Source organism: Vicugna pacos, chromosome 21 (genome assembly GCF_048564905.1).
Source record: "Vicugna pacos chromosome 21, VicPac4, whole genome shotgun sequence".
Lineage (NCBI taxonomy): Eukaryota > Metazoa > Chordata > Mammalia > Artiodactyla > Camelidae > Vicugna > Vicugna pacos.
Window position 1 is genome coordinate 11415856 of NC_133007.1, and position 18476 is coordinate 11434331.

Below are 18476 nucleotides of genomic sequence, written 5' to 3' on the forward strand. Positions count from 1 at the left end.
GAAGCTGTGCACTTAGAAGCAGCGAATGCTTCTTCTCAGGGTGAGAAGCAGGAGGAGATAAGCACCACCTGGCAAGAGAAGCAGAGTATGAGAAGAGTTGCTTAGGTTCCTGATGGTGTTCCAGTCCCTTGTCCCCATCCTCTTCAGGCCCAGCGGTTTGGCCTTTGCTATGAGCTAACTATACTTTTTTCCTTATAATTCACTGCCTTATTATTGTTAAGCTTGCTTGAGAGAGTTTCTGTTATTTGCAACCAAGGAGTCTCTACAGAGGGGAATCTTTCTTTTTGCTAAATTGACTGGAGTCTAATGTCAGATAAGAAGTATTATACAAACGCTGAGTTCAGATGATTCAGAATAAAATCAACCAGAAAAGAAAAAGACACATGTGGACCTCAGAACAAATGTTTATTACTGCTTAATGGGGCCAAAGGGGCGACAGAAAGCATTGAAAACATCACCGGCTCACGAAAACAGTCACCTTGCCACCTTCCTGGTTGCATTTGTTTGTTTCACAAGGCTTCATTCACACAGGAAAACAAGATACTAAAGCCCAATTCAAGTTCATAACAATTATAAAAGTAAACATTTGTTGGGACAATGTACAATAAATTGCACTTTCCTGAACAAGCATTACATTTACATTTATAGAGTGTACTATACATGATACATGGAATTATGGAAACATCTAATTGGTCAGTATTTATAGAGGAGAGAGGCTGCTCACTAGTATTTCTTCTGTAGTCAATTAGCACTGTTTGGGCTAATCAACTCCTTTATCCTGGAACCTGTTTTCTTTGGAGAAGCCATGGGAAAAATCATAGAATTCATAAAAGTAGGTGGCACAAAATTACTACTACCTCCTCAGCAAGGGGAAGGTAGGAGTGGGAAGAAAGGAAGTGGGACGAGCTGAGAAACTTTTTTCCTTATTCAAACTAAGGATCCATACATTATGCAAAATACCAAAAATAGAAAAACTGATGCAAAGGCTATTGGGCTCTTGGATTCTGGGACCATTTCCAGGCTTTATCCTTGTGCTTTTCTGACACCAGAGTCTTGATGCATTTATGTCCTTATCATTCAGTTTCCTATATTTAATTCCATATATAACATATAGTTATTAAAAGTTACGTTTTAACAGAAAAGATTTTATGTGTTAACTTATTGCCAATGAGACAGAAAGTAACTTAAAATGTTCATTTTCTACTCAATGATTCTTGATTCTTTTTTCTTAAAAGTTTTCAGAATACCACTAATGATAAACCAGAGGTGGAGGTGGGGAGAGTGGGACATGGTGATGAATTCGCAGGCAGCAAATTCATCTGTAGATAAGCTTGACACATGGTCTTTTAGATGGAAGCTGAGAAGGGAACGCCTGACAGCTGACTGTAGTCACCAAGCTACTCGTAAATTCCCACTTTCCTCCTTGCTGTGCAAGATCATCTCCTACTGAGGTGCAGCCCACACCGAAGTATTCGTTTTGGTAGCTTTTGAAAGATAAGGAAATTCCTAAGGTAAGGGCTTTGCCTGTGTCGTATGGAAGCCACGATGAGAGAGGAAGGATGTTCTGGAGCAGTTCCACTTCCGTCTGACCATCAGCATGGCAACTAGAAGGAGTTTTGTATCTGGTAGCAGGAAACACAGGCCACTGAGCTGTTGTCTGGCCTTCTGTCTGATCGCCATGTGCGTATTCAGTTGCATGGTACCTGGGTATACAAAACAGGCAGGGATACTCCATATAAAATTATACCAACCACACACACACACACACACAAATCTCACAGCATTCAAATCGAACAACAGAGCTTGCCCATGCTCTCGTTTACTTGTAATTGAAGCAAGAGAATCGGAGCTATTTTAGAGCAGTTTTTTTTAAAGAGTAAGTTATACAATAGAATCACCTTACTAAGTAATTGAGTTCTTTTTCAGAGAGATAAAACAAACAAGGTATTTAACTTTTTAAAAGCTCCTTTTTTCTCTAAAAGGGTCCCGAAACCAGACAACCACCTTAGCAAAATAGTAGCTAAAGAAATAGTAGCTCATTTCAGCTAAAGAAAAAGAAAAACTCAAACCCCTCCGTTAGTTACATCTGTGATTCTCATCCTCAGTAACTAACCACCTCCTCTCAGGATCTCTCATCTCTCATGCCCTAAATTGTGTAGTCTCTTCTTTTTCTCACTTTAGCCAGAAAATGAAGCCACTAGTTCTTAACTGGAAAATATTTTAAGAAAATGGAGTAAAGGTTTGGGAAAAATAAATATAAATACATAGTATAAGAGAATGAAATTTTTTAAAACAATTAAACAAGATAAATACTATTAAATATCCCAACATCAGTACAAAGATTACTTTTCTACTTTCTTATGGAAATCTAAGAAAGCCAATGAAGAAGAAATTACTAACTCCATAGCTGGGAGAGGGGAGGAGAGAGACTAGTCGCTTGGAAAGGCAGGCCATAGGCCTGTATGACATTCCTGTTAGTGTTTCTGATAGGCACTCGTGTACAGAACTTTAGGTAATTGAGAACTTCTTTGCATTAAATTATATGTAACTAAATATAAATTGTGCCATGGCTCAGGATGTGGGAAGCCAGCAAACATATGCACTGCAAAATTCAGCTTGGTTTCTTTCAGCTTTAAGGAATGTGTTAAGATTCTCAAGATATAAAAGGTAATGACTGAATTATCAACTTGAATTTCATTCCCTTAATTTATTCTGCAGAATTTAATGAAAAGAGAAATTATCACTTTTCAGAATGTTGCAAATGTTGGATTTTTGGAGGAATGTTGATGCAGTGTATCCTAGAAAAAGATTAAAAACACTCTAGAATATTTGAAAATTTTCTGGATATTTGGGCTGGTCGCTCTCTTTCTAAAAGGAATCAAGAAAAAAGAAGCAATTCTCAAATATATTTCAAGATAAGAGAAATTAAAACTAGCTGTTACTTAATGGTCGGATGCGTTTTCAAACCATACACGGTGATGGACATGTGGTTTGGGACAGCGCTATTATAACATTGTATGAAAAATACCATATACCAACTTTTGAATTTTCTTTCGTTCTGTATTTGCTATTGCTACTCACCCAAAAGGCATTGCAGTGAGGGATAGTTTAGACTATGGTACCAATACACATACCTACATATGATATGGAACTGGAGAAGGAAAAAACTCTATAGATGGCCATTATAATCTTTTTAAAAAGTTTAAAGCAATGCAAAAGATTTATTAAATGTCTGAAATATATGTACCTGGTGATTTTGTTTAAAGAAAAAAAGGTAAGGGGCTATGAAACTGAGCCAGGTCTACAGGTAAGGGCTGGACCCAGAGCCATCCTATTTCTCTCTCAATTACCATTCAAGGGAAATTAGGCAATTTAGGCATTCTGTGAAATGTAAAAAGAGCTCTGTACAGTAGAATTATGAGATTCACAAAACACAAAAGAACATCTTTAATTTAGCTAGCCATTTGATAAGGCAACTTGTACAAGGCTTCTTGAGATCAAAGCATGAAGTACCAGTAAAGCTAACAAATTATACTAAGTGATTTACAGAAACAAGTACCAAGATGCAATTTTCCAGTCATTATATTTCACAAGAAAAAAAAAAAAAGAATTTTGTAAACCACCACAGAGGGAATGTTAAAGTCAACACAGATACTCAGAATGCTGAGTTGTTTTCCTATTGGGTGAAAGGAAATGAAAACTATGATGAAAATGTCAGGACAAAAAAAAAATAGAATTCTGTAAGAAAAGTGTTATTTGATGAGTGTAATGAAGGATAACAAACAACCACATCAGGTTTACAGCTGTAGATGATATGAACACATACCCACGAGCGGGACTTCACTTTGAGAGTTTAATGATCATCTCAGAGGAAAGGACCCACCATAAGCAACCTGTAGTGCATGCTCCGTGCATGCTCCGGAGCAGAGATGGCCCTTATATGATTTTTACTTCCAAGAAGGTGTTACTTTTAACTGCAACGTATGGCACAGATGAGAATCGCATTGGCAATACAGAGTTTAAGATCCTTGCAAAGAACATGTTCAACAATGAAGCTAAGGATGAATGTCAACAAATGTTACTGTACACAGCCGACAGCAGTTTGGTTGGCGTAAAAGGACCAAAGGCCTCCGTTGTAGCTTAAAAAAAATGGGAAAATTAGTTTTTCCCTTACCAAAGGATTTCCTGCAGGGACTATTTATAAAGACATGTTAAATATAATTGAAAAAAATATTTCCATCAACTTTTAAACAATAGCTTTACCTTTCCATGAGATAAGTATTTCTATAAAGGTTTTATATGCAATCAAAAATGTTACAAATGCATTTGCATCTCTTCATCTAGGGGTACCAAGGGCACATTTTTAGGAAGCTACAGAAATCAGAAAAACTTGCCTAACATTAAACTAAGATGATATGAAGCTGACCTCTGTTTCCCACTTCATAACTTTAACAAAGTTACGGTATATTAGTGTTTCTTTAGCAAGTATATGTCAACATTAAATGAAATACTCTGTCTCTGGTCCTATATTCCAGTCTAAGCACAATGGCTGTTCCTGGGTCTTTCTAGGCTTCTCTGGTGAAGGTTCCCTAAAGATGCAACACACAGAGTCCACTCCTGACTCTGTTTGCCGGAAGTCACAGCTTTCATACTTGGGAACTTACAGTTCCTGTGTGGAGTTCTTAAGACGACCTGTTAGAATACCAGGCCCCAAAGGATTTATTTCATCCTGCGTTTATGAAAATCAGTTCCTTTTATCTGGTTGGTGTTCTCAATAGCCTATCTAATTCCACGGTTCTTGGCACTTCATCTCCAGATCTCCCCAACAGAAAACAAAAATAAACTCATTCTCTTTGGGAATTGTTCAATCCCAAGTCTGTTCTTTCTTTTAAATGGGATCATCACTATCCAGGGAATCACTTTCAGGAAGAAACCTGCCTGACAGGGGTCACGACTGGCCCCACAGTGTGCTTTATCTAAATAAATCCTGAAAAGTTAAGAGGTTTAGGTTTCAATCTTTTTTTTTTTTCTGTGACAAATATCTCCCTATCACTTCAACCTTGGAATAAAAGACACCTCCATTTTTATGCTAAGATAAAAATAATTATGGGTAATTAGTTCTAAGTAAAAAGTGTTTAGTTCTGAATTACTGATTTCCAACCAAACATCAGGCATAGAAAATGATGTATAATAATACTATGATGGATCTGAACATGGCCTTCCATGAAGAAGCTCAGAGACAGGTATTCAACATAAATCAGCTTAGTTTAAAGAACATCCCTTTGAAAAGTGTCATACGAGAAAGAGTGAGAGTTACTGAAAGAGTCTGGCTTGCTTTCTGGCCTCCTTTACTTCCCTTCAAAGGGACGCCAGGGACAAGCCTCCTGGGCTTCCGGCGCTCTGATTCTTGTGCTCTTGTGCTCGGGCGAGGCGGGAACTATGTGCTCTCCTTGGGCGGCTGGGCGGCCTGTGGCACCTGCAGCGGCTGCGTGCCCGTGGCCGTTTTGATCGAGTTCAGGGTTTTGCTAAACCAAGAGTTTTTTGCAGCTTGGATTTCATTCATAAGGGCTCCTCTCTGATGTTCAAGTTCCTAATTAAAGAAAGAAAATCATCTGAGTTACATAAATGTTATCTCTCTGCCAAAAAAAAAGATTAGCTTATAGCTTTTTGGAATCCACCGGTCTCTCTACAGCCATGGTTTTCTTCCTACAAAACCCAGGAGAGATTTAGTTGGCTTCTTAATGTAAAAAAAAAAAAAAAAAAAAAAAAAAAGTGTACAGTTAAAAGTTACCACAAAAACCCAGAATCTTTGCTTTCTGTGAACAGTAAGATGAAACCTCATTTTACCATTTCTTCCCCCTGCAGTTTAGGCCCAAATCTAGGTTTAGGGTGCAACCTGAGATAACGGGTTTAGAACCACAAATGAACATAAACGTGTGGATGGAATGAATTTTTACTGATAGTGTGAGCAAGCATGAGTTCCAAACACACGAGCCTCTGCCCCTGAGAACGTGTAAGGTCCAGCACAGGAGCAGTTAAGGGTCATTACGGGAGCGCAGCTGGTGCCACCCCAGGCAGGACACCGCTGAGGGGAAGTGTCACTGATAAAGAGGAAAGGGGAACAGTCCCTCAGAAGCCAGGAGTGTTTTTCTAATTCCATCGTCCTCCAATATGGAAAGAGATTATGGGGAAAGGGATTTGGCAAAATCAGGTAAAGATGAAAAGAAGCTCCACAGGAGAGAATGGGAGTCAGCCAACATTCCGAGGTCGGGGGGAGGTCACAGAAGGGGTCTGCTCTTTCAACTTTCAGGCTCAGCTGCCAAAGGGAGCAATGAGAAAGGACCGAGGCAAAAGAAAAGTCTCAGGGTAAACTAAAACAGCATACGCTTAAGTTCTCACAAGACATAATCTTAATTATTAAATTGTTTAAAAGTATGTGTTTGTTTATATCAGTGTTTAAAAATGATGCCACGAAATGCAGCTCTGCAGGACTCGTTAGTGGGCAGAAAATGTCCTCGTCATACACGGTAGCATCCTGTGATTCTGAGCTCGACAGGTGTATCCTATGGCACTAGCCTACCCCAGACCACTCGCTGCTCATTTTTTTCTTATTGATCTTTTGTCCAACCACCAACCTGGATTTTACACTTGGCCTCTACCAGCTGCAGTTTGGTTTGTGCCAATTCCAGCTCCATCTCCCTCAGCTGCTTCTTAAGAGAGTCCTTCTCATCATCCGATTCACTTCCCTGGTCCTCTCTGCTTATGGTCGCTACTTTCAAAGCACCCTCCTTGCTGAAAATGTCACTGCAGTGTTTGCATGCCATCATCTTGCCCTGAAATTATTTCAGAGAGAGAACCAACATCAGACTGTATTTCACAGCATGAATCACTTCCTGAAATGATACGATATGATTTTTATTTAGACACTGCTTGTTGTCAACAGATGCAGGCCCATTTATGAAGGTAATTATTCTTCTTGTCGTGGTACAGCCAAAATGGTTATAGTCGGCACAAAACCCAACTATCCAAGACAGGTGCACCTTTTTCTTAAAGTGTCTCCACAGAAACCCTGGGAATAGAAAGTGTTACAGCCTTTCTTTGAAGTCTGTTCTAGAAATTTTATACCACCATTATTCTTTCTTTTTCTTTTTCTTTACTTGAAGTACAGTTAATTACAATGTGTCTACCTCTAGTGTACAGCACAATGTCTCAGTCATGCATATATATACACATATTCGTTTTCATATTTTCCATTAAAGGTTGTTACAAAATACTGAACATAGTTCCTTGTGGTGTACGAAAGAAACTTGCATTATTCTTACTAGATGCTAAGCCCCATGCCAAATGCTCCACGTGCATTATCTCATTTAATCCTAGAGCAACTGTATGATTATGTACTATTATCACGCCCATTTTTTAAATGAAGAAACTTAAGAGTTTAAGTAACTTGCCTGTGGTGGACTGAGGAAGGTCATTATGACTAACCTAAATCTACCCTTGCAACAAATAAAGTAGAAGTCCTTTTGTTCGGCTTTAAGCAAAGATGATCATTATATTGTTCAAGATAATAAAAGTAAAAACTCTGCCACATGCTTGGATCTCCCATCAGGCACACAGCACTGAACAGCAGCAACTCTTTTCTAGACAAGAGGGCTACTGTTTTCTTAAAATACCTCCAAAGGGTTTAGAGATAAGAAATATTACAGAATGTTTCTATTCTGATGTCCTACCATTACAAGCTCAGTGTGTCTACAACCGTAAGTACACCCCTCTCTTCACACACACAGAGCTCTCCCCACTTCTATGTCACTGTTCATTATTACACCATTCGGGCCTCAAGACTCTGGTGTCATCTCTCCATTGACTTCTCCTTCGCTCCATAGTCAGCTGGTCGTTAAATTCTTGCTCTGACATGTGCAAGCCTGTCTCCCAGACCTGAATCCTGAGAAGTCCCCTTCTCAGAGCAAGGTTTACATGGCTCAGATGTTCAGGTTGTAACTTATAAAAAATATGTATTTATTATGCATTTACTGTGTGCCAAGTACCAAACTAAGCATTTTATGAACATTATCATATATAACCTTCAAAATGACCTTATGAGGGAGGTAATACTCTATTTTACAGAATGCAAAATAAACCCGAGAGAGGTTAAATCACTTGTTAAGTTGTTAAATGAAATGCTCAAGTGCCTAGAACGCATTTATTTACTAGTATAAACCTGAATATACAGGTTTCTGTAGCCCTGGTCCCAGAGTTGGCTGTGCCAACACTGCTTCTTAAGAATACCAATCCTTTTGGTTTATTGCTGTCTCTCTACAGAATAAGCAATCGCCTTTTTCAAATAGAAAAGCGACATAAGGAGTTTTACCACCAGGGGGCAGCATATCAATAAATGCTGCAGGTTTTCTTTAAAAACAAATTTCTAAAAATGTGGCGGAAGAAGCAGTTACCCAACGCGTTTTCCCCAGCCGAGTTCTATGCTGCCAGTGGTGCTGACTTTTTAAGAGAGCGATGGAGTGATGCTACCGGGTTGCACGCTGAAGTCATGTCAATCCAGGCACAGCGGGGATGCATGCAGGCTGCTGAGGGTTCCCAGGTTTCCAACATTCAAGAAAGCTCAAGGGCCTCTTGGGACAAGGCTGAAATCCTACCTCCTTCCCTGTTGCCTGTCTCCCACAGCCCATACGATGTACGGGAACACAAACTTTCATCTGGCTCACACCCCAGTTCTTAATTTCTAAATCCTTTAAGGCAAAGGTGAGGTGGGGCCGTGTCTGCAGGCTGCCCTGCTATGGGGCAGGCAGCACATATTGGGGGTCCTCCTCTCGGGGACTCACGTAAGACTATGTGAATGCAAGACACCGTATCACAGACCTGTTTCATTCTTCCTCACCTTTACCACCTCCAGCTCCTCCTTGCTGGCTGCTTGCTGTTTCTCCAGTCTGGTACTCAACTGGGAACAGATCTAAGGGGAAGAAAAGAGTTTCTTTACTAGAAATAGAACGGCTCTTGTGGCGTGCAACCCACTTCCATATTACTCTAGCGTCTCTGATGCTAGGAGAAATTCTGCAAGTAAGAAGCACAGCAAATGCCAGTCACTCCTGCAGTGAGCAGCAGGAAGCCTGAGAGCGTTCCACGTGTAAAGCACACCTCTGTCTCCACCAGCAGGAAAAACACACGGGGTAGATTTGATTTCCTTCTGTCACTAGCCTTCGTGACTGGTTCCAGTGAGCTCTTGTCCTCACTTTGGGATCAATCTATAGAATCTTTGCAGAATATCTACTTTGGGCAAGGTACTATGCTAGGAGCCTGATGAAAAGAATTCTGAACTAGAAATATCTCCTGTCTACAGCTACAGAGTTTCTGTTGTCAGCTACAAAAGTTTCCCTAGGAAGTGGCAGAGTGAATTTTTAGAAAGTTAGAATGACCAGAAAATAATGAAGACTTAAAACTGTATTCAAGTGGTTTGGCAACACAGCGTAACATGAAAAGCCTGAAGTCCAGCCCTGTTACTTTCTAGCATTGTGCCCTGGGTCCTCAGGCACATTCACTAATCTTTCTAAGCCTCAGTTTGCTCGTGACTGAAAAGCGCTGTGCTGCGCTAACCAATGGGAAAACGATACATAAAGGGCTCAGTACCGCGCCTGGCTGATGGTGCTCACTTAACAGCATCTCATCACTATTGGCTCTGAAATTAAGGTGCTAACAAGTATCAAGAACCGGTAAGAAAAGACTGCTTTCAAAGCCCCTAAAAAATGTTTTTAAAAAAAATACCTAAGTTCAAGGCTTGCTAAACTTGAGTGAAACAAGAATCTTTTATTTTGGAAAAGGGAATAAAAAAGTTAAAAGATGTCAAATTTTAAGTACAATCTGGACTAAAATCATAAAAGGTCTATCTCTTATTATCAAGACGATCATTAAAGAAAAATCCCAGTCTACTGGGAAATAGTTCTAGGGACCAGGGGCTACTTGCTGAGCTGTCTCCAGTGTCTCCAGCTCGGAGCCTGGAAACACTAAATAGGACTGTACTGGCTGGTGTTAAAAGGAAGAGACTGCAAACCATATACCCTTTTAAGTGAACCCAAACATTCCGAAATCTAGTCAATAATTGCTAATTCCAACTACAAAATGCACTTAGATTATGTTTTATGTTTAATTCTCTTTAAAGAGATGGGTCTGCTGCCTTTTACATTACTTGAAGTGCTTGCCAGACAACATCCAAGAGCAGTTCCAAGGACTGCTACCTGGGCGGTGCTGCGTCTGGCGGCCACCCACGGCCCCCGGGGGCTGCTGGAAAACACGCACCAGCCAGGACGGCGAGTTCCCCGGCACGCGGCCTTCAACGTTACTTGTGCTGGCTGATGCCTGACCACCCCTTCTCCTCGTTACCCAAATTCAAAACCCCAGGATCGCTTTCAGTACTTTCCCTTCTCTAACAGAGAAATGACTCTTGTGTCTCCTGCTCCTCCGCTTTCATTACTACTTATTTGACTTCAGGGCCCTATTTTTTCTCACCTGGACTCTGCTGTGGGCCCCTTGCTGCTCTGTGTCTTTGCATCTCCCCACTTGAGTCCCTGCTTCTCACTGGGACAGAGTGCCAGTTATATGTCCCTGGTCATGCCACTTTCCTCCGGAATAAAATCCAGGCCCCTCAGCCTCTCCCTGAAGACCTTCCTTGAGCTGGGCTCCAAGTCACCTCTGTACTCAAAACTCTTGCCACACGAAACTGCCTGTCGCTAGCCTGCCTCCCATGCCTTGGCGCATGCTCTTTCCCCCTTTCCACCCTCTCCTCCTCCATCTCCAGATCCCCAACCTCACCTCATCTTTGAAGCACAACCCAAATCACCCCTTCTTTCAGGAAGGGATTCCTCATTTCCCACATATAATAAATTCCCTTTTCTCTTATTTATGGGCAGGATTCACCTCCCCATTCCAAGATTAGCTTTCAGAGGAGAGAAACTGAATGAATTCACCTTTTCCCCCAAAGTACCAAGCCTCACATGTAGCAGGCATTAAATACACGTGTATCAATTATCATAAAAGAGAGTAAGACAGCTCTGAAGCATTATTTCTAAGCAATCTTCCATAAAGGGACAGAATCCTTATGGAAAGAGGTTCATAACATACAAAATGAGCCAGTTCCCCAAAAAGCACGAACAGCATTGTTGACAATATTTACATAGGAACAGTGCATCCTCAGTATATTATGATTATTCCTAGTTGGCAAGATTAAGGGAGATTTCTTTTCTTTGTGCTTTTCTGCACTTTGTTAATTTTCCACAAGGAACATAAGTTTCATTTATAAGCAGAAAAACATATATATACTTTTTTTTAAAGTAAGCATTAGACTTTGAACCCCTCTGTGAGGCAGGAGACCCCAGGGAAATTTCTGGATCAGTAGGAAGCATACGGCGCCTTAATAATTCTAGAAAACTGGAACTTGAACAGTCCGGTTAGGGTCTTGAGCAACAAGAGTAGTCACAGACATGTCCCAGCATGGCTGGCAGGGACAGGAGGACACCACTGGAGCTGGAATGAGGGCTTTCTGGGACCCTCCGGTGTTGGGACCAGAAGCATCCTCAAGGAGAGGAAGCCCCCATTGAAAGATCACTTTAAGGTTCACAACAGGGGGTATCTTACTAGCACTGGCCTCTGTCGGGTGAGGCCATATGGCCACGAGGGGAAAAGGGATCCCATGTTCTCTGCTGTGACAGCAAAGGACACTGGGATCTCCTAGCTTTCGCCATTTAATACAATCACTAAACTTTAGTCCCTTGGGAAAGTGGCAAATATTACTAGTGTGATCTGTTGGAAATTAGCTTCTGAGTAGGGCAGAGACAGGATCCCAGTGGTAATAAGATCCCTTGTTCCTCTAAATCTATCACACACTGTAAATAACCAGCAGATTGCTTTGCTCAGTTAAACTTTCCGTGTTATCAGCGAGCATGTCCAACCCCTGTCTCTTTCAGAGGAGAAAATAAGCCAACAGATTTATTCAGCGCAGTGCAGTCACCGTTCTGGAACCTCTGAAAACAAACAAGCAACATCTCCCCAAAGAAAAACAGCAAAACAATTACTTTCATAGCGACAAAGCCCACAGCGGCACATTACCTGCTTATACTCAGCAATGATCGCCGTGGTCTTCTTTATTTCATATTCTGCCTTCTCTAGCTGTTTCCTGAAGACTTCTTTTAGCTAGAAAGAGTAAGAATGAGAAACACCAAGACCCAGTCAAAATCTTAATAAATTTCCACGCACATCCATATTCAACTCTGCCTGATTCACAGTCAACAATGTAAACAACTCAACTGTATAGTTTTCCCACTGAAGATGCGTGTTGATCATCTGGAAAACATAATCATCTCCAGAGATACAGAAATCTTACTTTTTTCTTTCTTTCCTATAATGTGTAAGACACGTGAGCAATCCTACTGTAAAACTGCTTATGCTTACTGCTTCATAACTACATGGTTGCATGAGTGTCCACTCAGAAGCTGTCTTCATCCTTGTGAGAGTCTAAAACAAAACATCAGGGCAACATGGCACATACTCTGATGCTCTGTGATAAATTACTGAGATAAGATGTGGGGCCACCTTCTTCATGGTCCCCTATGGACACTGCTGTTACATCTCTGGGGGCAGGAACAGGAGGCTTTGGGGACTGAAGTCAGAAAAGGATGGAGGAAGATAAGAACTCGAGGTGAGGAGATTCAGGGACTTAAAAAACAGCGACTTTCGAAGAACACATAATGCAGGTACTTGGTACAGGCACAGATATACTAAATTATAAATGCTAAACTGAAAACCACAGTTATTTCTGTGGTCTGGCAGCTCTAGAATTCTAGGTATAGAAAAAGGTTAAGGCAATAAAAAAGCTCAGGGGCCACCAGATAAAAAAGAAAGGATTCAATTCTCCCAAGTTGTTGACCAAACAAACAGAACTCTGGTTAATCTTTAAATAATCAGGAAAAAAAACCCAGGGGATTTCTGCTCTGCAGCGTCTCAGATGATGACTGGCGTATACTCCACACAGATTCACAAATTACTGCAATTTACACGTGGTCTTTTGATTATTAGATTTCTGAATCCCTTCATGTTTGCTACATTCTACAATTCTAAGAGCAATTTGTAGGTTATACTGATTCAAACTTAGTTGTTTGTATTGATCTCTGTTCTCTGTCTCACATAGTTCAAGGATGTCAACCATACCCTCCCCGCCTCCTGAGATAAGGCCCCACTGACTCAGGGCAGACTTAGCTGGGGCTTTGAGCAGATTCACTTAATTTCTGTAAGCTGTGGTTTACTCATCTGATAAATGAGGAGAATTATCTCTATCTCAAAAGGGAACCACAACAATTGAAACAGGATATACACACATACATAAACACACACACACACACACACACAGGACGGGGGTGGGGGTGTGAAGCATGGATTAATTTCATTTGCTAATAGCTTCATTCTTTACCTAAAGTACTGAAGCGGGCCCCAAAAAAGCAGGACGTAAAGAAACAAGCAAAACCCTCAGAGGACCTGGAGCAAACTGGATAATCAGCCCCTGAAAATTTTTGAGTACGTAAAAAGAAAATAATCTTGATCCTGGGTAATCGCCAAGACTCATTTCATCATTTTTCAAAAGAATAAATAAATAAAAATCATGGGATACTTTTTATAAACCCCGGAAGGTGCTAAACGACACCTCTCTTCACTGGTAACATTATGGGAACTTTTCCTGGTTGCTTGGATGTCGGTCTTTGAAATGCACTGCGTTCTGTTTTATATTTAGTAATATTGATGTCTCTGAATGAAACTCATTAAAGTAAATGAGCTGATCATGCCGGGCCCCGGCTGGCTGAGATGGAGAGCACGGGCGAGGCGGCCCGCTCCTCCTCAGGGAAGCGGGAAGCTTGGACTCCTTGGGCCCAGAGCCCCCTCCTGTCACCTCTCGGGCTCCTTGGCAATGGCAGAGTCCTCCAGCTGACCAGCCTCACATGCCACCTGAAGACTGTAGGTGCTAACTCCAACGCTGGTCCCCAAGACGTTCTTTTTATTCTCCCAGAGAGTAAGACTGGAGCGCTCTGCCAGGAGCGACGATGCTCCCTCTTCTAAGGCATGAATCAGGGAAATTAAATGGGACTGACGGAGGCAACGCGCAGCAGAGATCTGTGCAGGCTTTCAGTTAACAACCCTCAGAAACCACTTCAGGGAAGTCAGTTATCTTGGAGATACGACACGAAATCTGCAGATCTGTCAAAGCTCCTGGATCACGATTCCGAGTTCCTAAACTTAGAGAAAATTTAACACTCTTGCTGAGACATCTCAGTAAAGGCAAATTCCTAAAACCTGTTCAAGGGTAGAAATGCTGCCTCCTCTTCGAATACTCTTCCAGAGAAATGACTCAGTGCTACTCACGTGTACGGCTTCAACATCACCCTTGGTTTAGAATGAATTTAACTGTACTTCTTGTGTATAGTATTAATCGGCATCGCGCACCGATCCACCTGCATAAAGACGAGCCTGTTACCTGCGCCGTCTCCTCCTCTTGCTTCCTCTTCTCTTCCTCAGTCTCCACCAGCCTCTGCTTGGTCAAGAGGAGCTCCTTATTCAGCACGTCTGCCTTGTCCTCTGCCTGCAAACCAGAGCGCATGGCAACCGTAAAGAAGGTGAAGGAAGTGTGTGCACACGCTCCCCGACCTCCGGCTCTTACTGTCCCAACATTCCCAGAAGCCTTTCTCCCTCTCGCTCCCCCAGGGGGTGGCTGCTTTCACTGAATGCCAATGAGGTACTGGGCACTTGGCACACATCATGCTAATCCTCACGACAAAAATTATTTCCCAGATAACGGTCAGGAGGTTTGGAGAGATTAAATAACCTGGCTGGGAAACATGTCTAAGATCAGAGCCTCGATCTTGATTCAGATTCAAGTGGCACCAGAGCCCGGGCTCCTTCTAAAGGCTTCCTCCACCTTCTCAGAAGTCACAACAGCTCTCACTCTGAGACTGTGTGACGGACTGGATGATGGGGTGGAGCCTCATATGGAAGCTTCTGACTGGTGGTGCATAGGGTGGGTTCAGAGAAGACAAGCAGAGGGTGACCATGGACCACAGTTAGGTGAGAAGATTCTAAGACCAGCTGAGGTTACCTGGCCCATCGGGCTGCTCACAACAGCAGTGAGAACAGTAAGGAGAAATTAAGACCAAAAGACGCATGAGACAGCCAGCCATGAGGAAAACTGAAGGATGTCCCAGGAATCCAGGCAGAAAAGACCAGATTCCCAGAATGGCCAAGAAAAGTTAGGAAAGAGTACTCTGCTCATAATTTGGATACAGAACCAAAATTCACTACGGAAGCACTCGTGTGTGCAACTTAGTTATTAACTCGTGAGCGTGTCACACTTGAGGGCCCTTACCTCACACTTCAAGTTCACTTCTGCAGTGCAGCGCGGTCTGAGCCCCGTCCCACTCACCCCATCTATGTCAGTCCCCCACCCCATCTACACTCAGATTTCCCTTGATAACACGATCTGTAATGACACACTGCGCGATTTATTTGCCTTGCCCACTCAACTTCAAGCTCTGGGGGGCAAGAACCCTCTCTCCTTTGTTCATCGCTGTATCATACCCCCAGTCCTGGGCACAGAGCAGGTGCACCACAGCTATTCAGTGGGTGAAGGGATGTGCTTCTCCAAGTCACGGAGAAGGAGACCGGGCAGAGGGGGCCCAGATGAGTTCAGCAGGGAAACTAGTGACACAGGAGAGGCAGCTATCTGAAGAAGCCATCCCTGGCCGACAGCAGCAAAACGCTGTCCAAGTAGTTGTGAAAACTGGCCAGGTGGCCTTCTGTCTGTGTTTCGCCGTATGTCCCGCGTGTCCAGATGGCCAGGCCAGCGCAGTCTGCTGAGTCCTGGCAGAGAAACTGCATTCGAGCTTCCCTGTTCTGTCTTTCAGCTCCTGAGACCCCACATCCCAGTGCTCAGAGCTCTGCTTTCAGATACTTTGGAACCGTCGGGTAGTGAGAGTGAAAAAGTCCCTTTTAAAGACTCTAAACTTTGGTCCGATACGTTAGATTTTAGGGAGTAAATCTACACAGCAAAAAGGCACCCTAAAAGTAGAGGTGGGCATCAAAAAACGCAACATGTTGCAAGTCAAGTTTTAATAAACTGTAGATGATGGAACCCCAAAACTGCGAACTCCAGAGCGTCAAGCAAGATGACAAGTCACTCACGGAGTGGGAGATCCTCCCCAGAGTCTCTCACGGACGGTCTTCGTGTGGCGAACCAAGAGCAGCTGTCCTGACGGCTTCAGTGTTCTTAAAAATCTTACCAAGCCTGTCCCCCTGTAACGGCAGCCCCCTGGTTAAAGTTCCACCCCAGAACATCTGAGCAACAGCCCTGCTAAAAAAGAAGGCTGCAATTTAACCTCCCCTTGGCGCACCCTCAGCAATTTCCATTTTTTGAAGAGAACAGTCCTTTTCTAATACACATCATGACACTCCGAAACAAAAGTTCTCTAAGTTTGGTCTTGAGGAGAGATTCACCCAAACTATGAGCCTTCTGTAAGCTTCTGAACAGTCGATGCCATCCTGACATTCAGTAACAAGCTTCTGGGATTCTAGAAAGCGTCTAGGTGTTGTATAGTTTTAGAAATGTCTGTAAAAAACAAAAAAAAAAAAAGAGGAAAAAAACCTCACTTCCCTTAAAACATTTTTAACAAACACTTGAGTATTTATGATGAGAGGACCTATTAGTTTTATTTATACATTTTCTGTTGCTCATGCTTTACTCAGCCACGGTAGGGCAAACTTCTTCTGTCTCTGTTTCCAGCATCTGCAGACATGGGTCCACGTGGGTCCCGCATCGGAGGAGTCCCAGGAAGGAGCCCCCGGAATTTCTCCTCCAGGCTGACCAGCGAAGTCGGAGTAATTCTTTCGCTCATCAAAACAGAACCAGATCTGAATCAACCTGGTTCTCCTTCTAAAAATGGGCTTCTGGGTCTCTGTACAGGCAACCTCTCTACCTCACTTGAGTAGAAATCATCTTTAATGTTACCGGACTCTCCAGGAACATAATACTAAACAGATTAGATCCTCAAATTCCATCCTGGAACTCAAATTATAAAACCCTCACGGTAATTTGATGAGACGGAGGAGGCCACTGTCATTACTGCCTTCTCATCACTTACCGACATCTTATAATGCCTTACTGATATGAAAACTTCTGCTTCCTAACACTGCCATGACACTCACACGAGAGAAACACGCACTGCAGTTTGTGATTAAGTCATGAGCCAATGGAGAACCTGCTCAGAAAGGCCGAGCTCCAACATCAAGGCTGAGGGCTTTCAGAAGAGATTTCTCAAAGTCGCCAAGCCAGCTGTTCCACTTACAACAGAACAGAAGACGGTGCCCCTCACGCTGCACGCGCCCCGCGTGGTCAGGAGGGGGGCCCGGCTGCAGCGGGAAACGGTGGGAAGAAAAAGAACAGGAAGGGCCTGGAAGCAGGGAGCAGCAGAGACTGTGATGGAGATGTTGTATCTTTTTTCACTTCCAAACCCTGAGGAGTCCTTACTTAAAGAGTCTGAGGGAGGGCAAGTTGTCAGAAGAGAAGGCTCTGTCCCAGAGAAAAGGGACGAGCCGCTGGCGCCCAGGGAGCCTGAAGCCAGCGCTGAACAGCAAGGGTCAGAGACCACTTACTTCTCCAAAGTACCTCTTCCCTAATTAGTGCTTGTTTGCTTTACATATTGTCTCACATACAGTCTGCTTCCATGTTTGTTTAATGTTTGCCAACATTTTGCTATTTTAATCGAGAGATCTGATTTTGATAAACTGGGAACGGAGAAGTCGTGGGCAGACTGGGTGAAGGCGGGCGAAGCGGCCCTTCCGCCCTCAGGTGAGGCCCTTCCTTGAGGGCCGGGGGCAGGACACCTGAACCGTGGGACAGTTGTGACGGGCAGATAAACCCGCCTCTGCAGAAACTGCAGAGTCAGATGTGAGGACGGGAGGTGCATGAAATAGCAATTTTCACTCTTTCATCTTCATAATAAGCTTCAACAGGCAGGAGCCAGGTCTTAACTACTTTTTTAAAAAGAGAGAAGTACGGAGGGTAGAAATAAAAGAGAAGGAACACTGGAGGTCGTCATTCTAAGTGAGGTAAGCCAGGAAGAGAAGGAAGAATGTATGCTGTCACTTACACGTGGAATCTAAAAAAAGAAAAACACAAACAAACAAAAGACACAAATGAACCTACAAAACTGAGACAGATTCAAAGGCAGAGAACAAACTCATGGTCACCAGGGGGTAAAGCAGGTGGGAAGGGACACACTGGGAATTCGAGATTTGCAGATACTAACTACTATATGTAAAACAGACAAACAACAAGTTTCTCCTGTACAGCACAGGGAACTATATTCACCGTCTTGTAGTAACTCATAATGAAAACGAATCCAAAAAGGAACATATGTCTGTGTATGTATGACTGA

At 42.8% G+C, this 18476-nt stretch overlaps 1 protein-coding gene across 6 annotated transcripts in view; it reads right to left on the reverse strand.

The window, feature by feature from the left end:
* Positions 1-388: 388 nt before the first annotated feature.
* RABGAP1L (RAB GTPase activating protein 1 like) overlaps positions 389-18476 on the reverse strand; it is a 569757-nt gene continuing 551669 nt past the window's right edge. For all 6 annotated transcript variants that reach the window (XM_031688779.2, XM_072946070.1, XM_006199603.4 and 3 more), the window contains 5 exons: positions 14525-14629; positions 12112-12195; positions 8894-8965; positions 6636-6833; positions 389-5590 (listed from right to left, as the gene is read on the reverse strand). In XM_031688779.2, coding sequence (XP_031544639.1) covers positions 5438-5590; positions 6636-6833; positions 8894-8965; positions 12112-12195; positions 14525-14629 — 612 coding nt within the window. In that variant the 3' untranslated portion in view covers positions 389-5437. The remainder of the gene's footprint in view (positions 5591-6635; positions 6834-8893; positions 8966-12111; positions 12196-14524; positions 14630-18476) is intronic.